Source organism: Polypterus senegalus, chromosome 7 (genome assembly GCF_016835505.1).
Source record: "Polypterus senegalus isolate Bchr_013 chromosome 7, ASM1683550v1, whole genome shotgun sequence".
Classification (NCBI taxonomy): domain Eukaryota; kingdom Metazoa; phylum Chordata; class Cladistia; order Polypteriformes; family Polypteridae; genus Polypterus; species Polypterus senegalus.
The window spans coordinates 28,572,936-28,595,336 of NC_053160.1; the positions used below are offsets into that span (position 1 = coordinate 28,572,936).

General features: G+C 40.9%; 1 protein-coding gene across 2 annotated transcripts in view; it reads right to left on the reverse strand.

Moving 5' to 3' along the window:
• Positions 1 to 82: 82 nt before the first annotated feature.
• The window catches only part of pde8b (phosphodiesterase 8B), a 348,478-nt gene continuing 326,159 nt past the window's right edge, over positions 83 to 22,401 (reverse strand). For both annotated transcript variants that reach the window (XM_039758399.1, XM_039758400.1), the window contains exons 21-22: positions 21,768 to 21,897; positions 83 to 6,161 (exon numbers count right to left, since the gene is read on the reverse strand). In XM_039758399.1, coding sequence (XP_039614333.1) covers positions 6,049 to 6,161; positions 21,768 to 21,897 — 243 coding nt within the window. In that variant the 3' untranslated portion in view covers positions 83 to 6,048. The remainder of the gene's footprint in view (positions 6,162 to 21,767; positions 21,898 to 22,401) is intronic.

A 22,401-nucleotide genomic window follows, 5' to 3' on the forward strand; every position in this document is an offset into this window, starting at 1 on the left:
CTATGTACACGTAATAATATCATGTATATATCTGTATAAACAATATAATTCTTAAAGTGAAAATAATTCAATAGTGCCATAATTATACAGTCCATGACTAAGTACACAATGTTCTTAAAAATAGAGCTTATATACAGTTCTGCAAAATAATTTGTCTGATGAGTGGCTGCTAAGTACTGAATGCTACAAAACAGATTTTTAAAACAATAATGAGCCAAAAAAAAAAGATTTATGTATTGTGTGTTAAAATACATTTTCAGCAATGTTACTTCTTACTTTTGGGAGAATATAATTTAATGTATGACTTCTTCATAAAATCAAATAAAAATACAGTCCCATTAATATATTGTATTAAGGTGTTTGATGTTTGGTATTAAAATGGTACAAAACTCCAGCCAGAACATGTACAAAAGGACCTGCTCAGACCCTTTTATATGCACGGTGGCACCAAAGATCAGAGTCAGACTTAGAATGACAACACTTGGGCTTTCAAATGCCACCTTACTTGGCAATTTTCAGGAAATACTGGAATGTAGAGATTAGTGACAGCTTCACTGCTGCCAGATACATGCAGTTTATTCCTAAATCTGTTCAATGGATTTTTCATAAAGATTAAAAATCTTCAAGAAAAAATGGAAACAGAACACCATTTATAAAATAAGAAAAATAACAAATGATATTGAGTCAACTGATGTAAAAGCAGCCACATACTGTAGGTAAGAGAGCTGGCAAATGTCTTGAATTGTTTCAGTTAAGATGTTCTTTTGTCTTGTTCACGTACAAACACTTTGTTTGATATTTACAGGAGAGCAGCAGAGGTGAACGCGCCTTAACCTGAAAGCCAGCCCTTTCTCCCCTAAGCACAGCGTACACCGTAGAGGATAAATGTGGACGGGGCGTTAATTTAGATGAAAGGTAATGATTTTTTAATGAATGTTGCCAGTCCTGAAGTAAATGATCTTCAGTCCGAGTATAACTAAGCCTCATTTAAGGTACTGATAGATCTTAATATTAAACAGTAATAAAACATTCAGAGAGTAAGACCTTGAATGGCACACAGTTATAAATGCTCTTTTTTAATATTTGTATACAAAGTAATGTGTTTTGTAGCGTTCTGTGAATGATAAAATGTAGTTGCTTACAACCTTTATCCCGACAGACTGGAAATATTCCAGCACTTGACTTATTTCCCAGTATGGCCCTTTTTTGAGCACTCAGACTGGAGATACAGTATAACTGCAAATTTGTGCAATAGCTCAAGGTCAGCCAGAGGAATACCAAGGTTTGTATGTACAGTACCATTTACAGAAACTGACCCCAAAAACAAGTACAAAACTAAATATTTTATTCCATTGTGCTTTAGGGATATTTTATAAAACTAAGACATTTATTTTTCACTCTATAAACAGTGCAGGGCTGTCGGTTGTGGTGACCAAACTACATTCACTTAGCAAAATTTAGATTAAAAAGTAATTTACACACAAAAAAAAGGTGCTGGGCAAACACCTGAAGCATTGATATAAACAAGCTGATCTGTCTAAATGACAGATAGTGAAGTATAATAGCAGCTAAATATTAAGTTTTGAAAGAAATACCAGCTAAGGTTGAGTGCTTGAAATAAGGCAATGTGTGGATCAGTCTTTTCTGACCTTAGTTGGAAAACACCCGCAAAAAATAAACCAGCCCCTACAATAAATATGTGGCCTGGCCAGACCTCACAAAAGGAGAACTGAATATTAGTCCTATGGATGAGTTTGCTTTTTCGCTTTAGTTATTCACCTTTTTTAAATTAAGATGAAGTAGCATATTAAAGGCAGAAATTCCCTTTTATTCATTTTCAGCACAACATCTGCTAATGTTCTTTAGTCAATGCCTGCAGTAGTTTTGAGTTCAAGTCAGAGACAACTGAGGTCGGCAGATTCAGTAGGTTGATTGCTTGTTTAATGGTACAGTTGAAACGCTGGCCGTCATAATTGACAAGAGTGTTAAGTCCCCGTTGCTGTGACCCTGAGCAGTCGTCTACGTTATAAGAGAGTCTTTCTTCAAGCTCCATGCGGCTCGCGTGTTGTACATGAGCAACCAGTCCAGCTCTGGAGATGTGACTTTCTCTCATGTTATTCTTTCCAGCTTGTTGGGAAGTTATTCATGCTGATGAAGTATTTCGTAGCTAGAAACAAAAACTCTCTTTTTGAAAAAAACTAAAATCCCATATGATTATTCATTTTCCCTTAATAATAAAAATCAAATCTTACTTGAAAAGTAAATGTGGAGAAAAAAAAAAGCATATGGAGCCTCCAACCCATCTCCTGTTTCACGGGTTGGAAGCCTGGTCAGTGGATACAAAATAAAAGGGATCACCGTGTGCCTTGTAAATCTCAAATTTGTGTGTTAGACTTGGCAAAGGCAGCCATCTTAAAGTTACTCTATGTAGTTAACAACCCACACGTCTGGTTTAAGTGAGCATGTGTGACAATGAAATGCTTTTCTCGGTTCAATTAATTTAGCAGAGCGTCCAACATGCTGAACACCACTTTATTCTTCAAACCATCAAACGTCTTCACTCATGGATTATGTTTGATTTTACTAGGGGATGTACAAACCAGTGTGTTTCTTCGCGCCGGTCCCAAGCCCGGATAAATGGGGAGGGTTACGTCAGGAAGGGCATCCAGTGTAAAATTTTGCCAATTCATTATGCGGACAACAACTTTGGATGATCTGCTGTGGCAACCCCTAACGGGAGCGGCCAAAAGAAGAAAAAGAAGCAAATGGCATCATGGTTTCTTATTGTAAAAGGAAATTATTTTTCTATTATGACATAAGAGTTTCAAATCATGCAAAATTAACTGCTGTCTTATAAAAGCAGGAATGGTACAGACTCCAAAAAAACACCCATAATAAATAAATAAATAAATAACGTTTTGTTCACATAATGGTCAGATCAAGCTGCTCAACTCCCCAATATTTGAGTAAGCAATTGGCAGAATGAATGAATGAATACATGTTGGTATCAAAATGGGTTTAATAAGTTGGTAGGATGCTTACACCTTTGTCTTTGATAGCAGAAATGACCAGATTACTCCCGCCTGGCTGGGGGGTTGGCAAATTAGTGGAGGAGTTCAAGTGTCTCTGGATCTTGTTCATAAGTAACAGGAAAGGGGACCGTGAGAGCGACACATCAGTTGTAGCAGCGGCAGCTCTTGTAGTGGTCCATGGCAGTGAATGGGGAGTTGAGTCTAAAGATGAAACTCGATTTACTGGTCGATCAACATCCCGGTCCTCACCTGTGGGCACTGACCAAAAGAATGGGATCGCGAGTACAAGGGGCAGAAATGAGGTTTCTTCATAGGGTGGCCGGGCCGCCTCTCTGAGAAGGTCAGCGATTTAGGAGAGCCTAAGAGTAAAGTCGCTGCTCCTCTAGAGTGAGAGGAGCCAGTCGAGGAAGTCTGGGAATGCCGTAAGTGTGTCCCCATAGAGCTGCCCTGGGCACATCCCACTGGGCGTAGGTCCTATGGCAGACTTAGGGGAGGCTGAATGGACTACATCTCTCGGCTGATTTGAGAATGTGAAAGAGCTGGAATCTATAGCAGGGGTCAGGTAAGTCTGGGCTGACCTGCTGCCACCATGGCCCTCACTAGGAAAAACAGTTAAGATGAAAGGAGATGAGGCAAGAAATACCACTTAGAAAAAATGAACAATTGGAGACCAAGGCTACTGGCCTATACCCCACCACCTTGTCTTGCGTCTAAAAGGCTGGTACTGTTGAGACAGAGGGCCAGGGAGGATTTCGAGTTGCACAATTCAATTGAATAGAAGCCATTGGGCTTCAGAGGAAGCCATTAATAGTATTGCTAAAAACTGTTTACTTGCACAACCGACTAGCTTAAGATGGCCATCAGACAAGCCTGCAGCAAAGATCTGCTGTTCAGCTAACACGTGGCCAGCATTTGAGAGGAAGCAGTATGGCAATGAGCCCTATGTAGCATCTAGCATACTGAGTACCACCTCACTCTTCAAACGGTCAAAGCTGAAGCTCACCTATCATGTTTGATTTTATTTATGGGATGTCCCAATTCAAATGCTTGTTTGCCATATCTTCAGAACACAAGGTTTAAATGGAAATATCACTTCCTGCTTATACATCTGCTAATGTACTTCCTTTGAAACAATCACACTGCTCATGGCAAAGGGAAAACAAGACCGTGATTACTGATCAACAGTTTAGTCCAAGACTGCTTGAGATGGCTTGTAACTCATAGCTTTGATAAATGTGTCACTTGTATGAATGTGCTCGTTTTCTCTCATTTAAATTATAATCGAGTCCTATACTGTCAGGGGAAGCTACAGCCCCTGTGACCATAAATTGGATGTTATATTAAGAAATGTTAATTCAGTGTTTCTGATATATCTGGAATTTGCACAATTAAACACAGCAAAAGAAAATGATAATTCACTTGTAGAGTTTAATTTAGTTTCACAATTAAAAGTGTCAATGAACTAAGGATGTGTGATATTTACATATTCTGTGTCCTGTGTGTTTTCCAAACTGCACAAGTGACAAATGCTAAAGTATTTTTTGCAGATGAGTACATCTGAACATTAAGATGTTCCCTGGGGACCAGGAAACCCCTTGGTCAATGGATTCAAGATAAAAGTGATCACCATGTGCCTCTTAAATTTGTGTGTTGGACTTGGCAAAGGCTGCCTTCTTAAAGTTACTGTGTGTAGTTAACAACCCACATGTCTGGTTTAAGTAAGGGTTTGTGAGAATTAAATGCTTTTCTTTGTTCAGTTAATTTAGTGGAGCGTCCAACATGCTGAACACCACCTCAATCTTCAAACCGTCAAAGTCGACGCTCATGGATGATGTTTGATTTTACTGGCTTAAGCAGATGCCGTCATGGTTTCTTATTGTTAAAGGTAACTCTATTCTATCATGACATAGGAGTTTCAAATCATGCAAAATTAACAGCTGTCTTATAAAAGCAGGAATGGTAGAGACTCTAAAAAACACCCATAATAAATAAATAAATAACTTCTTATTCACATAATGGTCAGATTAGGCTGTGCAGCTCCCCAATATTAGAGTAAGAAGGTGGCAGAATGAATGAATGATTGAATACATGATGGTATCAAAATGGGTTTAATAAAGTATTTTTAGCAATACTATGAAAAGCTTCCTTTGAAGGCCAGTGGCTTCTATTCAATTGAATGTGCACAACAAGTGATAAATACTAAAAGTATTTTTTGCAGAAGGGTACATCTGAGCATTAAGAGGAGACCAGGGCACCCCATGGGATTGGCCTTCTTACGATATTCTGGATTTTAGCACCTCAGCTGCTAATGTGACTACGGAAGTGAGGGCAGAAGCATAAACTAAAAATATTTTGGCAAAATGGCACAAATTTGAAAAGCACGTTGTCTTTTACGCCCTTTAACCCTCTCATTTTTAATGTGTATTTATTGCAGAAAGTGATTCTATCTTGACGTTGTGTCAGCACCCATGGTGCAGCTCTTGCACTGAGACATTATTTTATTTAAAATAATGGCTGAAAATTTGTTCTTAAGAGCTCATTTGGACTGAATGCCAGAAGACACGGATGCTTTCAAAGAAAAGGACCCCCATTTGTTGTTCAGTAGACCTGTACAATAATACCAAGAGATCAAAATGAACTGCTGGAGAAATTGTATTCCCCAAATTTGATTTCTGCCAATATGTGTTCTCCTATAAACCATTTCTTTTCAATCAAAACTATTATTCATGTCTGTCGTGACTTTTTTGAGAATATTATGTGGAATTGTTTGAAATTATATTTGGTATTTTGTTAGCTTTACCTTCATTTTAATATGAGATGAAAGCAAAACTCTAAAACCAATTTTAAAAATGGAAAATGGTTGGCATCTTGCATTTTGTAGTTTTGTCGCCCAGAAGCAGGAACTCCTCGGTTGTCTTGTCAGCATACAAAGAATGGACCCCTTGTTGTCATCCTTTTTATTTGTTTTTGCTTTCCCCTCTCGTGGAGTCACAGTGAGATGGAAACCATGTTGGTTCTATGAGAGATCCTGTGGTGGTCGGAGGCCTTTACACTTCATCTCGTCTAAGGTCTTCCAGTACTTGTAGTTTTCTGCCAAGTGCTGTATTAAGTTGGGTAGACTGGCAAAAGCTATGAAACAACACAAAAAAAGGTAAGTGACGTTTTTAAAAAGTAAAAGACACATTTCTCCATTATTTTTTTTATCCTCCCGTTTACTAGTTACAGAGAAATATATTACTGTATAACAACACAGTGCCATGGGCCATAACAGTGCCAGTGTTTCATATTAAATTCAGATTTAAATCCACCATTGGTAACCAATGAAATTGGATAAATTGCTGTCATTTTTATGGCCTTTTCATGTCTTGCTATCCTTATCCATCAGATTAAGGTATGAAATAAATCTGGCAGAGTTTATAGGACTTCTCCACCTCTTCAGATGTGTCAGTGCGTGTATGGAAACTCAAACCACCATTTTGAGCTTTGCAGCTCATAACCGAAGTCTAATGTGCGCAGCCACTGCTTAAATCTGTTGAACGATTGTTGGGGAAAGGTCTAGAAAAATAAAGATCTGATTTGTTTCATATAGTATCTCTCTCCAACAATGAGAATATTTACCAGTGTCACAGGAGGCTGGGGGTCAGACCCAGCCGGGACACCTGGAAGGACCAGGAGGTGGTTTATACGTCCCCCAGGCCACGAGGGGGCAACCGCCCTGGATGTTGAGAGGACCACAGGAAAGGAGCAAGGAGGCTCAAGCCCATTGTGCAGTCCGGGAAACATGCACTTCCGCCATACCTGGGAAGGTGGAGGAAGACCCTTCCAGCAACACCCTGAGTGCTTCCAGGTGCAAGGGCAGCACTTCTGCCACTCCAGGGAGTCATCAAGCACCTGGAGCACATGGTGGAAATAAAAGGGGCCGACTCCCTACAATCAGGGAGCTAGAGTCAGGAGTGGGAGCAGAGGAAAGGCAGTCCAAGAACATTGTGGAGAAGGCCCATGTTAAGGGGTGTTGGGTGCGGGAGCACTGTGTGCTGTGCAAATCAGAGGAAAAATAAACGTGTGCTTTTATAAAGAAGTGGTGTTTGTCTGGTGGTGTTCGGGCATATCTCACAATGGCATCGCAGATGGGACTCTTCGCCTGGTGCAAGGAGGGGACCCCGAAAAATAATTTTGTGAGACATCCGGCACCTCAGGCCACCACACACGCACACCACATGGAAGCGGCCCGTATGTGCACTGCGGTTGAAGAGCGACTCACCCAGGGACCGCCGCTGGTGCACAGAAGCGTCATCTCCGACCTGATGGGGAGAAGGGAGACCAGGCAAGGCCCAAGAGCAGCTAACTCCCCAACGCTTGCTGTCATGGTGGATTCCTGGGTCGGCTTGGCATTTCGGATGGCCACACGGAGGGAGGGCCCTCTGGAAGACGGTTTCCAGGAGGCAAGTCCATGTCCCAGGAGCAGACGGCCAAAGGAGGCTGGTCGTGCGGTACACTGTTTATGTTTTGCAGGGAAGGACGTCCTGGATCCGTGTCGGTGGCCGAGATGGACTGATCCGGGGAGCGATGCCATGGCGGCGGCACCAGAAGAAACAGGAGGAGAAGCTGCTGCATGTCAGGAGGACGCTACACGCTGGAGAGCTTGCAGGAGGCTCGTCGCCACATCAGGTTAAGAAAGAAGAAGATGGCGGCGGACCAGAAGTCCCTCCCCATGACAGACGAGGGATTGGACGGTGTATGTCGTGTTCCCGTCGATGATTGGTGAGAGACGGGGCCGGCGAATGTCCATCCCAAGCTGGGTGAGGACCTGACGGTGCTGCCGGAAGAACATCATCAAGCACCTGGAGCACATCCGGGTTGAAATAAAAGGGGCCACCTCCCTACAATCAGGGAGCTAGAGTCAGGACCGGGAGCAGAGGAAAGGCAGAACAAGAACATTGTGGAGAAGGCCCATGTTAGGGGTGGTTAGTGCGGGAGCACTGCATGCTGTGCGAAGTACAGGAAAAATAAATGTGTGCTTTTATAAAGAAGTGGTGTTTGGGCGTATCTCACACCAGGTATGCAGTGACCACCAATAATGACATCTTCAACATTTTTGGTGACAATCTCTGACATGAATTTACTCAAACATTCTCTGATTCTCACATTTTTGCACCTACAGTAGCCTAACCCTGTAAGTCCCTTAGTTGTTCCTTAACTTTGGTCAATTTTTTTTTTGTTTGTAGTGCTCACTGTTTTTTTCTGGCTGTTCAATGTAGAACATTAGCATTAGCACATCATCGAGCTGGGCACCAATTTAATTTTAGGCTCTAACATCACCTTCTTCATGTCATTTACCGTGATAATTATGGCCCAAGGATCATTTCATTCAAAGACATTCTACAAGCTGTCACCAGTGGTGTGCTGGAGCCACTTTTTGGATGTGTGTTTCTTTACATCAGAGCAGCAGCCCTGAAGCATCACGCTCTTTTGGCTTTGATTACTCCTTTGATTGATGTGGTACGGTCTGTTTTGAGAAACTGTATGCACCATGCCATAGGAATCTGAACAGACACGAAATGCAGAACGTCCCAAGAGAAAACAAGAAATTCAGAAACAACAAGAAACAAAGGCTTTAAAATCACTTGGAGATAAACAAGCACACAACAAATGCACTCTGCTCACGGTATGCCGGATATACTTTTGTTTCACTCTGTAAGGTAAAGACTGAATGCAAGGCAGGCTTACAACAGGCAAAGCCGCTTAGCTCAAGCAGTAAGAGTTTCATCTCGATGCCAGCTTACTGTTCACACTGGCAGCATTTGTATTGCTCACTAAAACTCTTGATTTTTGAAGCCCCAAATGCACATTATGTACAGAATTGCTTTTATATATTTGTTTTGTTTAGCAAAGTTTTATCCAAAGTAACTTATAACTCACAAGTGTACAGCACATTAGTTTCTTATTTGTAAATTTTGACCCCCATAATCGGTGACTTTTTATTTTCAAAGCACCAAAATGTTAAGAGAGCCATTGACTGAAGTCAGTATTCAGACTCAGTTCACAATAAACTCAGTGGCACTAAACTTGTTGAGAGATACCACTTTATTTGTCCCAAGTGGAAATTTGGATTTTACAGAAGCTCAAGAAATATAGATGTATTCTAACAAACAGCAACCACACAAGAATTACAAAAAGAACAAAAAAAACCTTCTGTGGCATTATGAAGGTGTATTGCAGTAAATATGAAGGAGCCCCCGTAGTCTTTCCTGACACACTTCTGTTGAATAATTTGTTTGCTAAAAGTACTTAATGATAGCGTTTCATAGAGGCCGTCGGGTTCCTTTTCATTCTCTCCTCTGCTACTACCTCCAACAGGGTCAGCCTTCCTTCAAAATCACTTTCTTGATTTGGTGGTCCTAGCATAAGGGGATGTTGCACACTGTGGTGTAGAAAACCACCCTGGTCATCACAGAGTTGAACATGTTAAGGGTATCTGCAGCAGAATTAATAGCAAGGTGCTTAGCAAAGTGGGCTGGTGTGGAATGCAGCCCAGCTCACAGGAATACAGCAATGTAGACACACAAGTACGCACTTGGTTATTTACTAGGGGGTTATCCCCCTGCTCGCTTCGCTTGCCAACCCCCCTGGCCTGTGCTATGCGACAGCCACTTCACATCTCAGCTGCTCGCATTGTGAAGAGAGGGGCTGAACGCACCCCAAGCAGACGTGGTCGCTCCTCTGAAATCCCCTATTAAACGGTGTTGCAATGGGAAACAAATAGTTTTTTTTTCCCTCCTCTTTGCTTGATCAGCTGCTGCTGCCGTACTGCATGATCTGCTTCTCGTGCAGCGCTTTAAACATTTTACTTCAAACATTTTGAAGTGTGTACAGCAGCTGTCCAACTCTTCGTCTTTTATTTCCAGCCCCGGGTGTGGTTAAATCTCTTGGCACAAAGCCTTGTCTCACGGGATATGAGTTCTTGATATTTTTTAGTTTATAATTTAAAAACGGAATAAGAATCTGCAAATCTAACAACATCACATTAGAGTTCAATAAATTCTGAAAAGAACGATACCAAACATATATATATGTAGGTTTTAAAATAAGCCAGATTTAAAACATGACAAAAAAGTCACATAAAATCGTGACACTTTTATGCTTAGGATTTTATATATATATATATATATATATATATATAGATAGATAGATAGATAGATAGATTTTTTCTACGGCGTTAATTTTAAAAATGTTGTTTGGTACAAGATATGGTCTGTTGCTGTGAACTGTGAGGTTTAAGGATAAAACTGATCAGACCCGACTTTCTTTGAGGGCCCCAAATAAGACACTGTGGTTAAGAAGACCAGCACTTATTTACATAGCGCCTTATCATAAACTCTGGATCCCTTTACAAGAATAATCAAAATTATACAATACAAGCACAAAAATGTTAAAGTAACACAGAATATTATAAAAATGCAGTATAGCATAATAATTCTTATTATTGTAAAAGATGAACTGATGAGTAAAAACTGTCGGATTTGAATTATAATGTTGAGCAAAAAGACGTGTTTTAAGGCTGGATAAATTTGTATTTGGGTGATATATGTGTTGGTGAACTTTTTTCCATCATTTAAAAACTGTATTGTGTTTACTTTGGTTGTCTTTTGTATTTTAATGCATTTGTTTGGAGATGAAAAGCAAGTGTTAAGAATAAGTAGAAATCAGAGGAAATCAGAAAGGCGGCAAACAGTTTCTCCTTGGGGATTAATGCAGTATAATATGAAATCAAATCAGGTCAGGTCAGGTTGGGCAGCACACACTGGTACAGCGGACTGCCACACCCACCACATGACGAAACAGCTCGGGATGTTGGTTGGCAACCCCCCAGGCAGACACGCGATATCGTTCCCACCCTTCAGAAATGACCCTTGTGTTATGTAAGTGTCCCCTTGGCCTGGTCCAGCCTCTCGGGTCCTCAACAATTAGGATCATACGAGCCGGATCACCCTCGGGGAAACGCGCCACATGGCTGTAACTGACGCACCCTCACAATGCAGGTAATGTGTCTCTTTTAGGACTCCGTGAGCAATCGCTTGCTCGACACAAAGTCAAACCAGTGGTACCCAAGGATTCTCTGAAGGGACACAGTACTGAAGGAGTCCAGTCTCAGGTCACTTGATAGTGTCCATGTCTTACAACATTATAGCAAAACAGGAAGCACCAGGATTCTAAAGACTTTGACCTTCGTCCTTTTGCAGACATATTTGGGAGCACCGCACAACCCTAACCAGTGACCTCATGACCCACCATGCACTCCCAGTCCATCTACTGACTTCATAGGAAGAGTCACCAGAGACATGAGTGTCACTGATGAGGTTAGTAAACACCTCAACGAGGTTAACATTCTCTCCGCAGACAGACACACTGGTGATGCCTGTGCCCAAGATGTCATTAAAGGCCTGGATCTTAGTTTTTATCCAGGACACTCGCTCAGTCACTCTAGAGCCCCAATCAGAGCCTTCATTTACTCCATGAAGATAAGTGAATCTCTCTTCACCAATAGATCTCCCACAGCCGCTGGACCCCAAGACCCGCCCCAACACCCAGACCATGCAAGCATTCAATAGAGTAGGAGCAAGAACACATCCCTGATGATGCCCAGAATCAACTGGGAAAACCACATGAGTTCTGCCTCCACTCTACACATCACTCACAGTACCGGTGTACAGGCCGGTCATGATATCCAAGAACTTTGTGAAGTCCCAGGATGTCCCACAGGGCAGCTCAATTAACTGAGTTGTAATGCTTTACAAAAATCAACAATTGCCGCAAAAAAACTCTGCTGGTATTCGTGTTTGCGCTTGCTGAGAACCCTCAGTGCCAGGATGCAGTTGATGGTAGACTGCTTAGGCGTAAAACCAGACTTTTCTGGTCACTGGTAGGTGAGCAAGTGATCATGGATCCTATTGAGGATGACCCTAGCAGGGACTTTACCTGGCACCGAGAGCAGTGTTATCCCCCTGTAGTTGTTGAAATCCAGGTTAATGCTCTTCCAGAGAGGGATGACAAGTCCCATTTTCCAGCCAGTTGGGATGATGCCTGTTTCCCAAATGGAAGCAAAAATTGCTTTCAATGCCAGGCACAGCCTTTTTTCCAGCTTGGAGAGGTTTACCCCAGACACCACAGATCCTTACTGACCTTCTCTACCCTCAGCTGGTTCACCACCTGTGCAATCTAAGTGAGACTGGGTGGCTCACAGCTAATTTGGAGGATCAACCTCAAGAAATGTGAACCCAGAGATGTCCAGCCTCCTAGCTGGAGGATCAGCTTTATACAGCTGCTCAAAGTAGACTGCACAGTGGGTCACAAGTTGAGCGTCATCCATAAGGACCATTCTATTACCCACCCTGACTGTGACTCTCTGAGGAACCGATTCGGATGTGCTTCAATTCCTCTGTAAGCAGGATGTGGCTCACTACACCACAGATGGTGTGTCACTTGCTCACAGATTCCTCTAACAAACGACTCCTTATCAGCCCTCAGAGCCCTCGCAGCCGCCCTTCTCAGTTCCCGGTACAGACCAGAGTTGCCATCAAGCCGGGTGCTGTGACTCCTCTCAATGATATCCAGAGTGCCCTGCGAGATGAAACACCTCCTTTTGGGAACACCCACGCAACCTTCAGGGTCTTGTCACGGAAGGTCTCCCACAATACATTAGGTTCGGCAGTCACACCCAAATCTGTAAGTTCCTCACACAAACTACGTGCAAGCTCATTAGAAACAGCCTGATCTTGGAGTCTGGCCAGGTTCAGCCTCATTCTCCTAGTAAGTTGTAGCCTACTAGACCTAAGCTGGATCTTCAGAGTAGTAACAGCTCTGTGGTCAGAATTCACATACTGAGCACTTCTGTAGACCCTGCAGTTCTGTAGGAGCCTCCAGCCTCTGCCCAAAAGGGTGTGATTGATCTCCTTCACTGCGCCACCAGTATTGGAGTACCAAGTCCAAAGATGCGGCTCAGGGCTCTGGAACCAGGATCCAGCGATCCACAAGCCCTGACGTTTTGCATAGTCAAGGAGCATGGAGCCACCTTCACCACAGTCATCAGACCCATGGGGACCGACAAAATCCTCATAGCCAGCCCTGTCAGTGCCAGTGGATGCATTGAAGTCACCAATGACCAGAGGAATGTCACCTTGTGGGCACCCATCAGCCACCGAGCAAATTTGCAAATAAAATGTCTCCCTCACTGAGACATCACTCACTGCGGTCGTAGCATACACTGAGACAACAGACAAGGCACCTAGAGGGTGCTGTAATCTGAATCTCATAATTTGCTTGTTGAAAGGAGTGACATTGGACACCACCGGGAGGAGCTGATATGCCACAACAACAGCTACTCCTTGAGTATGACAGCCATCACAGCGACCAGACCAATAAAAGTTGTACCCACATAGAGAGATATATCTGTCTGTGGTCCTCAGAGAATGCTGCCACTGAAATGTGTTTATGAAGCTCCTCTGATAGAAGAGTAAGATAATCATCATTCTGGAGAGACAAGTTGTTCCACGTGCCTACCTAGATGGGCCTCCTCAAATTGGGACCCAAGTGCTGCCTGGCAGTGGGCGATGCCTCAGCACCACACCATTTTGCCTCTCTTGCATTTTCGACTCTTCTGGGGATGAGGTTCATGTACACGCTATTTATCCTGACACACATGTCTTTGGAGATTTGATTGGAAAATCCAGGCAAAGATTGTTAAAATGTAAAATAATGACTGGGTGCAGGATTCAAACCATGGCCACTGTAACGATGCAGCACTTGCACCACCATGATGGTCATGTTTATTGATTACTCAAACATGTGCATCAGTGACATAATTGTGACATTCAGCCATGATTTGAATAAATGGGCCAAGCTGGTGGTGGGTGTTCTGTCTGCTCAAAATAAAGGCATGAGAATTAAATTACCTGTAAATTGCTTTTGTAAATGTCTTATTAATATTTTGTTTTAAAGATTTCAATACCGACTAACGACTGTATTTTTATAGTGTATTCTTTTAACATCAGCTACTCAATGTAAATTATAAGTTTTGCAGTCCTTAATGTACACAAGTATTGATGTTTTAAATCCACACACAAATAAGTTTACATATCCACATATGCTAGAACTAAGCAAGTGATACCCTGCTGGCCTGGTCCTGCCTGTGACACAGGTGCCAGTGGCCCATGGGCCATTCATAGAAATGTTAAATATTTCAGCCCTCCTGAAGTGTTTTTTACAAGATGATGCTACAGTTGGCAGTAAGCTGTCACGCTGTGTTACCCAAAAAATTCTTAAATACACTAAATGTTTACTTTACACACAGTCATAATCTGTTAGGCTTCCACAGAGACGGCTAAATACGTATGTTTTCAGTTGCTTGCGTGCCTTTGTCCAGCATGTGTGTTTTTTAAAAAAGAAAGAAGGGCAGGCATGTCCTCGGGGCTGTGTCTAAATCAATGTAAAGAGTACCGTTTGCAAATGGGAAAGGAGGACGTTCTGGAAAGAAAGGTTTTCAAACAATATGGATTACTACTGCACTTTCATCAATGTGTTTAGTGAGGCAATGCCTTTGGACAATCTGTGTGTTCTTGAAATGCTTCATTGCCGAGTCAGAAAAGGAGGACAGTTGTGGTTTTCCAGTGATGTTAATTTGTCTTTTTCTCCATTCTTCGAACTTTACAGTAATCTGACTCAAAAGCAATAGGCCAGACCTGTGCTATTAACAGTGTTCAGGATGAAGTGTGGACTTTACAGCTCAGGCTTCCATGCCTCGTTGTGAATGTGAATGTCGCTTACAGGACTTTTGCCATTAATGTAGACAGTGTAGTTGGATGTAACCGAACTCTAGCGCAGCAGTGAACTTAAAAAAAGGTCTGCCAGTTTCTTTACGTGATTTCTACAGATTGCATATTACTCAGAAATGGATTTGAAGGATTTGCAAGCCTGCTGTGTGCATGGCAGCATTACTTGGTAGCTCACACAATTGCAAGCAGGTATCTTCATAAATGAAATTACAAAAAGCAAATATAGAAATCTACTTAATGTATTGGCAGACACAAATCTTTGCAATGAATGCAGCATCTCGGCTGATAGTAACAGTTTGTGCAGAACCAAGAAGTTTCGTGTTTATGACCAGAACAAGATCATCACTTTAAATCGAATATCTTGCAGGTGCTCGGTCATTGATCTTAACAGTTTTTAATAAAAAAGCTTTATAATTAATCCATTTCTTAACATGTATTTTCTAACATTATTGTTTGTTGTTAACACATGTGATTGTAACTGGCAGGTAAGATTTTTTTTTTTAGTCATTCTGGTTTGTATTTGAGAGGAGTTTGTTATTTGCCATAATATAATAATGTTTACTTACTTATAAATGAGCTTCTCTAAAAAAGCCAAATTTCCCCTGGGCAGAAATTAATTAATTAAGTCTGTCTGTCTGTCTTCCTAGGTACCTCTACATTTTTACATGGCCCACTGTACAAGTCATTATTGGCACTTTGGGCATTCAGCAAATACTTTTTCCCACTGTAATAAGTACATAAGTTTAATATGTCACTGTGCTCTGTACAAAAAATATTTTATAAATCTACTTCTTCTCACATGTACAGCTAACACAAGGCCAGATTTAGCATACAGGGGGACAATTACGAAATGGGCATTGCACTAGTTCTGTGTGTCAGAGTCAGCATGACATTGGATCTTCTTTTCCTTGTTTGGAATGGCATGAGACACCTACGTGGGGGCCTGCACATGGAGAAAGAGTATAAAGCCTTGGAACATTGCCCGGCACACCTCTGAAGCTGACAGGCGGATGGGAGATAACGTCTGGAACATCCTTCCATCGCAGTGACGAAAATGGCAGACTCTACACAAGGTCTTGTCATGGCTTCTCGTCTGTTATGCAGCGTAAAACGCCATTAAAGAAAGCTAAGTTATTTCTCCTATGTGATTTCTTACTGCCGTATCACTAAGAGAGGGGTATCGCCTTTTTATATTATATCTATATAGTTTCAGGTTATGTTACACGCCACAATTACGAAAGAACTTATTCCAACCACTGGAGAGACCCAACCTGTCACTACTTAATCTACTTTTCATTTTATGAACTGTTAACCGTAAGTCATTTGATGTATCACGCAGAGTCAAGTTGGATAGCTGCGATTTATAGTTTTTGGTTTGATCTGCAGTGAATGTAAAGCAAACACCGTGTTTACTCGGGGACCGATGTGCCGTACATTATAGTGTACAGTTCTCATTCCAATGTATTTAATGCAGCGGCATTTGCTAAAAATTTAACTTGGAGTTAACATGCCCTACTGATTGTCTTTTTTTAACAAGACAATTAGGAAGAATTTGTGCAATTATTCTTGTCAATCAAAATTTTACTTCTATTCTTTGACATTTTAATAAGAAATTCTGGGCACGGTAGGAGGAAGCAATTGCTCCTTAAATAAAGAGGTCTTGTTAATGAGTGGTGTAAAATAAGAGAAACCAAGAATCCTAACTCTCCTCTTGTAAGTCAGTGGGAAACCAATGTTTTATACTATTTAAAATTGGAAAAAAATCTAATTCTCAGTTAAGAGGATCTGTACAGAACTTTTTCAAAACCTGGCAGGATCTAATCAATAATATTTTAGAATAAGCTCTTAAAGCACTGAGGAAGCAGATTCTCGTCCCATTTCTTTTTCTTCTCCATTTATCTATTATTACTAGCTTTACGTTTTACTCCGTTGGCCATGCTCTCTTTCTCAGGGGTGGGGTCGATTTGTTTTCAATCCTGTTTTTTGTAAAAATCGATCTATTTGTATGGAATGATTACAATAAAATTAATAAAATAAAAAAAAAATAAAATGAAAAATAAGAGAAACAAAATGGTAATATTTCTGAAGTCTTTTGGGAAAACAAAGAACTAACAGAAATGTTTTGGTTGACTTCTGTGCAGAAAGAAACACGGATTCTTTATGAAATGGCTAGGAATTTAAAGTCATATTATTAAATGATGAAAAGCTTTTTAAGACGCTGGGTGGTAACCTTACTGGTTCGGTGGTAATTAAATGGGCTGCCGCATCTGTCCTAATAATCAGAAATTGTATATTTTCCATAACGTGATTATAAAATATTGCCACCTTTGTATACAAACCTTTTCAGCTACATGAGCTACAAAACCTGAAAATAACCCGTCTGTCTTAGCATTCCATCTGACTTCTTCCATTTTAGGTCATTAAAAACATCTGCCTGGTTAACTTTGAAGTTTTCTGATTTGTGTTGTCAAGTTTTTTATGGGTTCCGCCATTAATTTATTTCTCTGGATGACGGTAGTACCGAAAGTGAGAGGGGGGCTGAATGAATGATCTTGCCTACTGGTAGGGGCCCGGCCTAAAAGAGCATTCTCGAGTGCCAGCTAGAGATGCAAGTGCCATTTTCTTTGATCTTTAAGTCTGTGGTGTCCTGAGAAACTGGATGGATGTTCTAGGGGATTCTTAATTTTCTTATGTGAAAGCATTCACTTCTGTCAGGTTCCCACCAGCTATGTATCTCATTTCTGTTGCTGCATGGCAAAGCTCAGCTCCCTAGTGGTTTCTGCCAGATCAGTAATACTTTTTGAGCCAAGAACTTAAGAGTTTTTAAAGGTGAGTAAACTGACCTTTGCTTTCTTTTCAACTGCACATAGATAGAAACTTTATGAATCCCAAAGGAAACTGCATTAACTCCGTAGATCTTATTCTTTCTCGTTTGTGTGGTGACCTTCACCTTTTCATCATAGCTTCTTTTCACTTTTTAAAAGTTTCAGTTCTCAGAATCAACAAAATAATAAGCTTTTAAGACACTTTATCTTCTTAAAAGCAAAATAAGACTAAGCAACAATCAAGAATACACAAAACATTACACAGTAACTGAGTTCTGCCAGTTTGAAGTGAGCTTCTTTATATACAGGCATGGTTATGATCAGGACTCAAGTGACTGCAGAGTAAACTGTTATTAACGGATAAATTAGGGACAAGACCAGAGAGAAGCAGCACAGCATGTGAACATGCACAAGGAGGCATCAGAACTGCTGAGGGTCATGTAAGTGGCACAGAGGAGGCTGTGAATAAGAGAGAATTCAGATGTTACATGCTGGAGGTGATCTTCTGCATCTCTGCTTAACACAAGACAGCCTTTTAATGTGTTAGAAGAGCGATCTTCCCAAGAGGCAAATCTGTCCTTAGCCTGGCAGGAGAAATCCAATCTACGGCAAACATGAACACTGTCTTTGCTGCATTCGTCTGGTTTCCAAAACCTCTGCAGCTTCTAATTTCTAATGGGGTTCAGGCAATGAGTGTGACTTGTCGACACGTACACGAATAATTTCACAGTTCAAGTGACTTTGTTTTAAAAGTTTTAGTAAAAATTCCAAGCAAAACAGTGTGCACAAAAATAAACAGAGAAATTGATAATACAAAGGAAAAGTTCTTATGTGAGATGTATCTGTTCAAGTCTTGTATAGCTTAGGTCTCTTTGGGTTTCTCTTAAAAGGTCTCTATTATAACAAACAGTCATATTTTCAAACATCAGACTTGCAGACATGAAATTTGTATGGTCAGAAAACTGTGTGCTGTCATTACCCCGGTGAAAACAAGGCAAATCAAACACTAGAATTCTGTCACTGGAGTTCCATTACAAGTTAACTTTAGGGGTCAAACAGAATTGTCCATTGTCTATGTAGTTTCATTTTTTCATTTGCACAGTCATGAACAGGGTTGCGGCAAATTGGGTTTGGGGTCCTGGAGCCTATCCCAGCTAGCATAGGGCACAGGGCAGGAATAAACCCTGAACAGGGCGCCAGTCCATGGCAGGGGCAAACACACAAACACACACCCCAACCTCCCACTATGGCTGATTTAGTGTCACCAGTCTACCTAACCTGCACATCTTTGGACTGTGGGAGGAAACCCATACAGACACAGGGAGAACATACAGCCCCCTTGCAGGGAGGATCGCAGACATGAACCCTGGTCTCCTTACTGTGAGGCGGCAGAGCTACCACTACACCCCTGTGCCACCCTATGTAGTTATTAGAAACTCATATTCTAAACAAATTAGGCAATCGCTGAAGTGCATTTTAACATTAAACATTCTAAGGTCCAGCTGTGTCTCTCCATTCTAAAATGTGCGTGAGGTGTCCTGTGACGGACGGGTGGCCAAGGCGGGTTCATTCATAATGTCCAGTGCAGCCAGGATGTGCTCCGGGGGCCGTGACTTGGTACCTGATTAAGCAGATTTTAAAATGGAGGTATGTATGCTGTAGACTTTAAATACGGACTTTAATTTGTCTCTCGACTATGAGTCTAAAACCCAAATATTCTTAACTCTATACAACATCAAAACACTTTCAGCAGCCTGACCAAAGTGTATGAACCAGAACCGTAAACAGGAGTGTTAGAAATTTCAGTATTTTACAATATATATAATGTAAACTAAAGACGGGGGTCTACATTATTTCAATAAATAATATAAAGCCATGCGTATGTGATCTGGTGTGGCACAGAAACACAAAACATTCCTGGCTCCTGGTATGTCTTTGTAAATGTAAATGACAGGCTATTTAACGGTACCATCACAAGAAATGGTGAAAAAGAAAAAATAATGGAGACATTGTCCAAATAATATGAATTTATTGGAAGTTAATGTTAGAACAGGAATATACACAAGACAGGAGAGAGAAGGGGTGTTGGTGTCAACCCAGCTGGGGGGAAAAGATGGGAAGACGATCAGGTGCTTGGAATTCTGGGCTGTCAGGTTTCTAGGTAAAGTTCACCAAGTAATAACGTTAAAAAGGAGCAGCACTGCAGTCTAAACCGTGACTTGCAGCCAGATGGATACGTGTGAAATCATCAGGGCTTTGGTCTAATCATAAAGCCAAGGGGCTCCACAGTCGACACACACATCTGACTTTACAGAGTTCAGTGCAGGCAGGACAACTAGAATAACGTTTTTATGCTGAACACTTAATACCGTGTGTCTTACACTTTTACTATCATTAATATTGCAAGACAATAACACAATGCTTACACCAGGGCATAAAACATTTCGAGGAAGGCCATATTATCAGAGGTGCATTTTGCACAAGGCTTCAATGATTCCCCGTTTTACACATTCGCTCTGTCAGTGATTTTCCTTCACGCCGTCACCTTTCATTGGTGGCTCTTGCTGCTGTTTGATATGCTGATAACCTTCACGCAATGCCACCAGTACTTTTTGCTCTGCAGGCATGAATGACGGTTGTTGCTCTCTGTTTCTCATATTTGTAGTCCGTGGTTGATCGGCTGTTCAGCGCTCAACTCTGAAGGGCTTTGGAATTTTGTTGTGAACGGTCATAATTCTGTAGCAACCTATTCAGGATTCCATTAGCCTGCTGTAATGTGGTGTTTGGGCACCGGCTAACCCGCTGGTGTGAAATCGCACTGTATGTCTTGAAATCAGGCCATCGTCTAATCTCCGTTTCTAGAATATACCCCGATCAGCTGCTGGCTATCTTTAAATTTCATTATTGTTTAGTTGTTTGTTAAGCAAAACAGAAACAATTAAGAATTCTGAGTCTTAATTAGTTAATTAGAATTAAGGTTATGTTTAAATAACAGCACTAATTGGTTACTAATTAAGGAGGAGGCTGGAATGAAAACCATCAGCCACTGTGTCCCTTCATAATCTGAGGTTGACATCTCTGACATTGAGGTTTCCAGAAGAGGTCGGCCAACAATCTAATAAGACCACATTTTAAATCGTTTATGATCTTCTACCGAAACTGGTGTTTGTCACCTATGTTGTGTATCTTTCAGTATTAGGAATACTAGCAAGTAGTAGTAATATTGTTATATGTGCAGAGTACAGTCAGATATTTACTTGCGTGTCCAGCAAATGTGTTGTAACACTGCGGGCAACGGTGTCTGTAAGTTAGTGACACAAGCTGTGCTGACGAAGCAGAAAGTCAATGTTCTCCTGATGTGGTTGTGCGTGTGCATGGCCTGCTATAAACGCTCATTACGGAAGAAGGACTAATAGTTGTAATGCCAAAGGGACATTTACTTGCATGCAATTGATTGTCATTACACCTCACAGTACAGTACAATAAAAAAGTACTTGCTGCAATAAAAAGAACTTGTTGTTATTCACAGTGGTATAGAAACAAGCACCGACAATACAGCACATGTATATTGTTAGAGGCACAGTGATTAGACTGAGCAATAGTAATAAAAATAAATACGTAACCACTTGACGTTAAAATACAGTAAATAACAATAAATAAATAATCAAACATACAACTTGTAACAATAAAATAGCAAAATTAAATAGTATAACTGAACAGTTCAACGTGAGATAATAAAGTCTGCCTATCCTAAGTGAATAGCTTGTGCAGTATGCATATCTGCAGAATACTAAATTGATTGAATTGATGCTGAAAAACCTGGAGAGCAAAAGAATATTTTTTCCATAAAATTAATAAAAGAAATGAGACAAAGGCTGTAAAGTCTTTCTTTCTTTCTCTTATGGAGAGTGTCAAGTGTCTCTTTCTCTATTTAAATCTATATTTTTGGTAAATAGTACTCAGACACTATTAAAGCAAGGTAAGGTTAACTTTAGGTTCATGTTTTAATTTTTGCCATGCATATCTAGTACAATGAGATGATTACATAGGTTAAAATATGCTGAAAATGAACAAAAACTTACCATCCCACGCATCAAACATATCAGTAATGAAGTAATCAATAAAGGAAATTTGAGATTTAGGAACACTGCAGGTGTTTCGATCAAACACTGGCATCACAACTGGAAGGCCTTGTCTCTTCTCTTCATCAGTCTAAAAAAGGAACATTGCAGGTTTCTGATTTTCAGACAGAAGTCAACCATACATCACAGAAAAGGCGTAGGTTTGCCTTAACATGGGAATTCGCTTTTAGTTGTTTATTTGTTTAAATGTACAGGATGTTATTTTTTGTTCTGTATAATGTGACATTTGTGCCAAATGTAAAGACACATTCATTTGAGAAAAATTTTGAATAGTAAATTATTACAATGAACTCTACATACCTTTTTTTACATCATGCTGATTGATGTATTTTAGACCCCATTGTCCTTGAGGTAAAACTCGGTTCAAACTATGTGTAAAGAATGAGGCACTGCTGCCTAGTTAGATTCATTTCTGTTCATTTTACACATTGATTATCTCTGAGTAGCTCATCAGTTTTAGTTTCAATGAGTCCACCACCGGGCTGCTCAGCATTGTTTGGTATCCCATCTTTAAAGTGCTTTGCCCAATGGCTGACACTACTGGCACTCATGCTGGCTTCTCCAGATGTACACT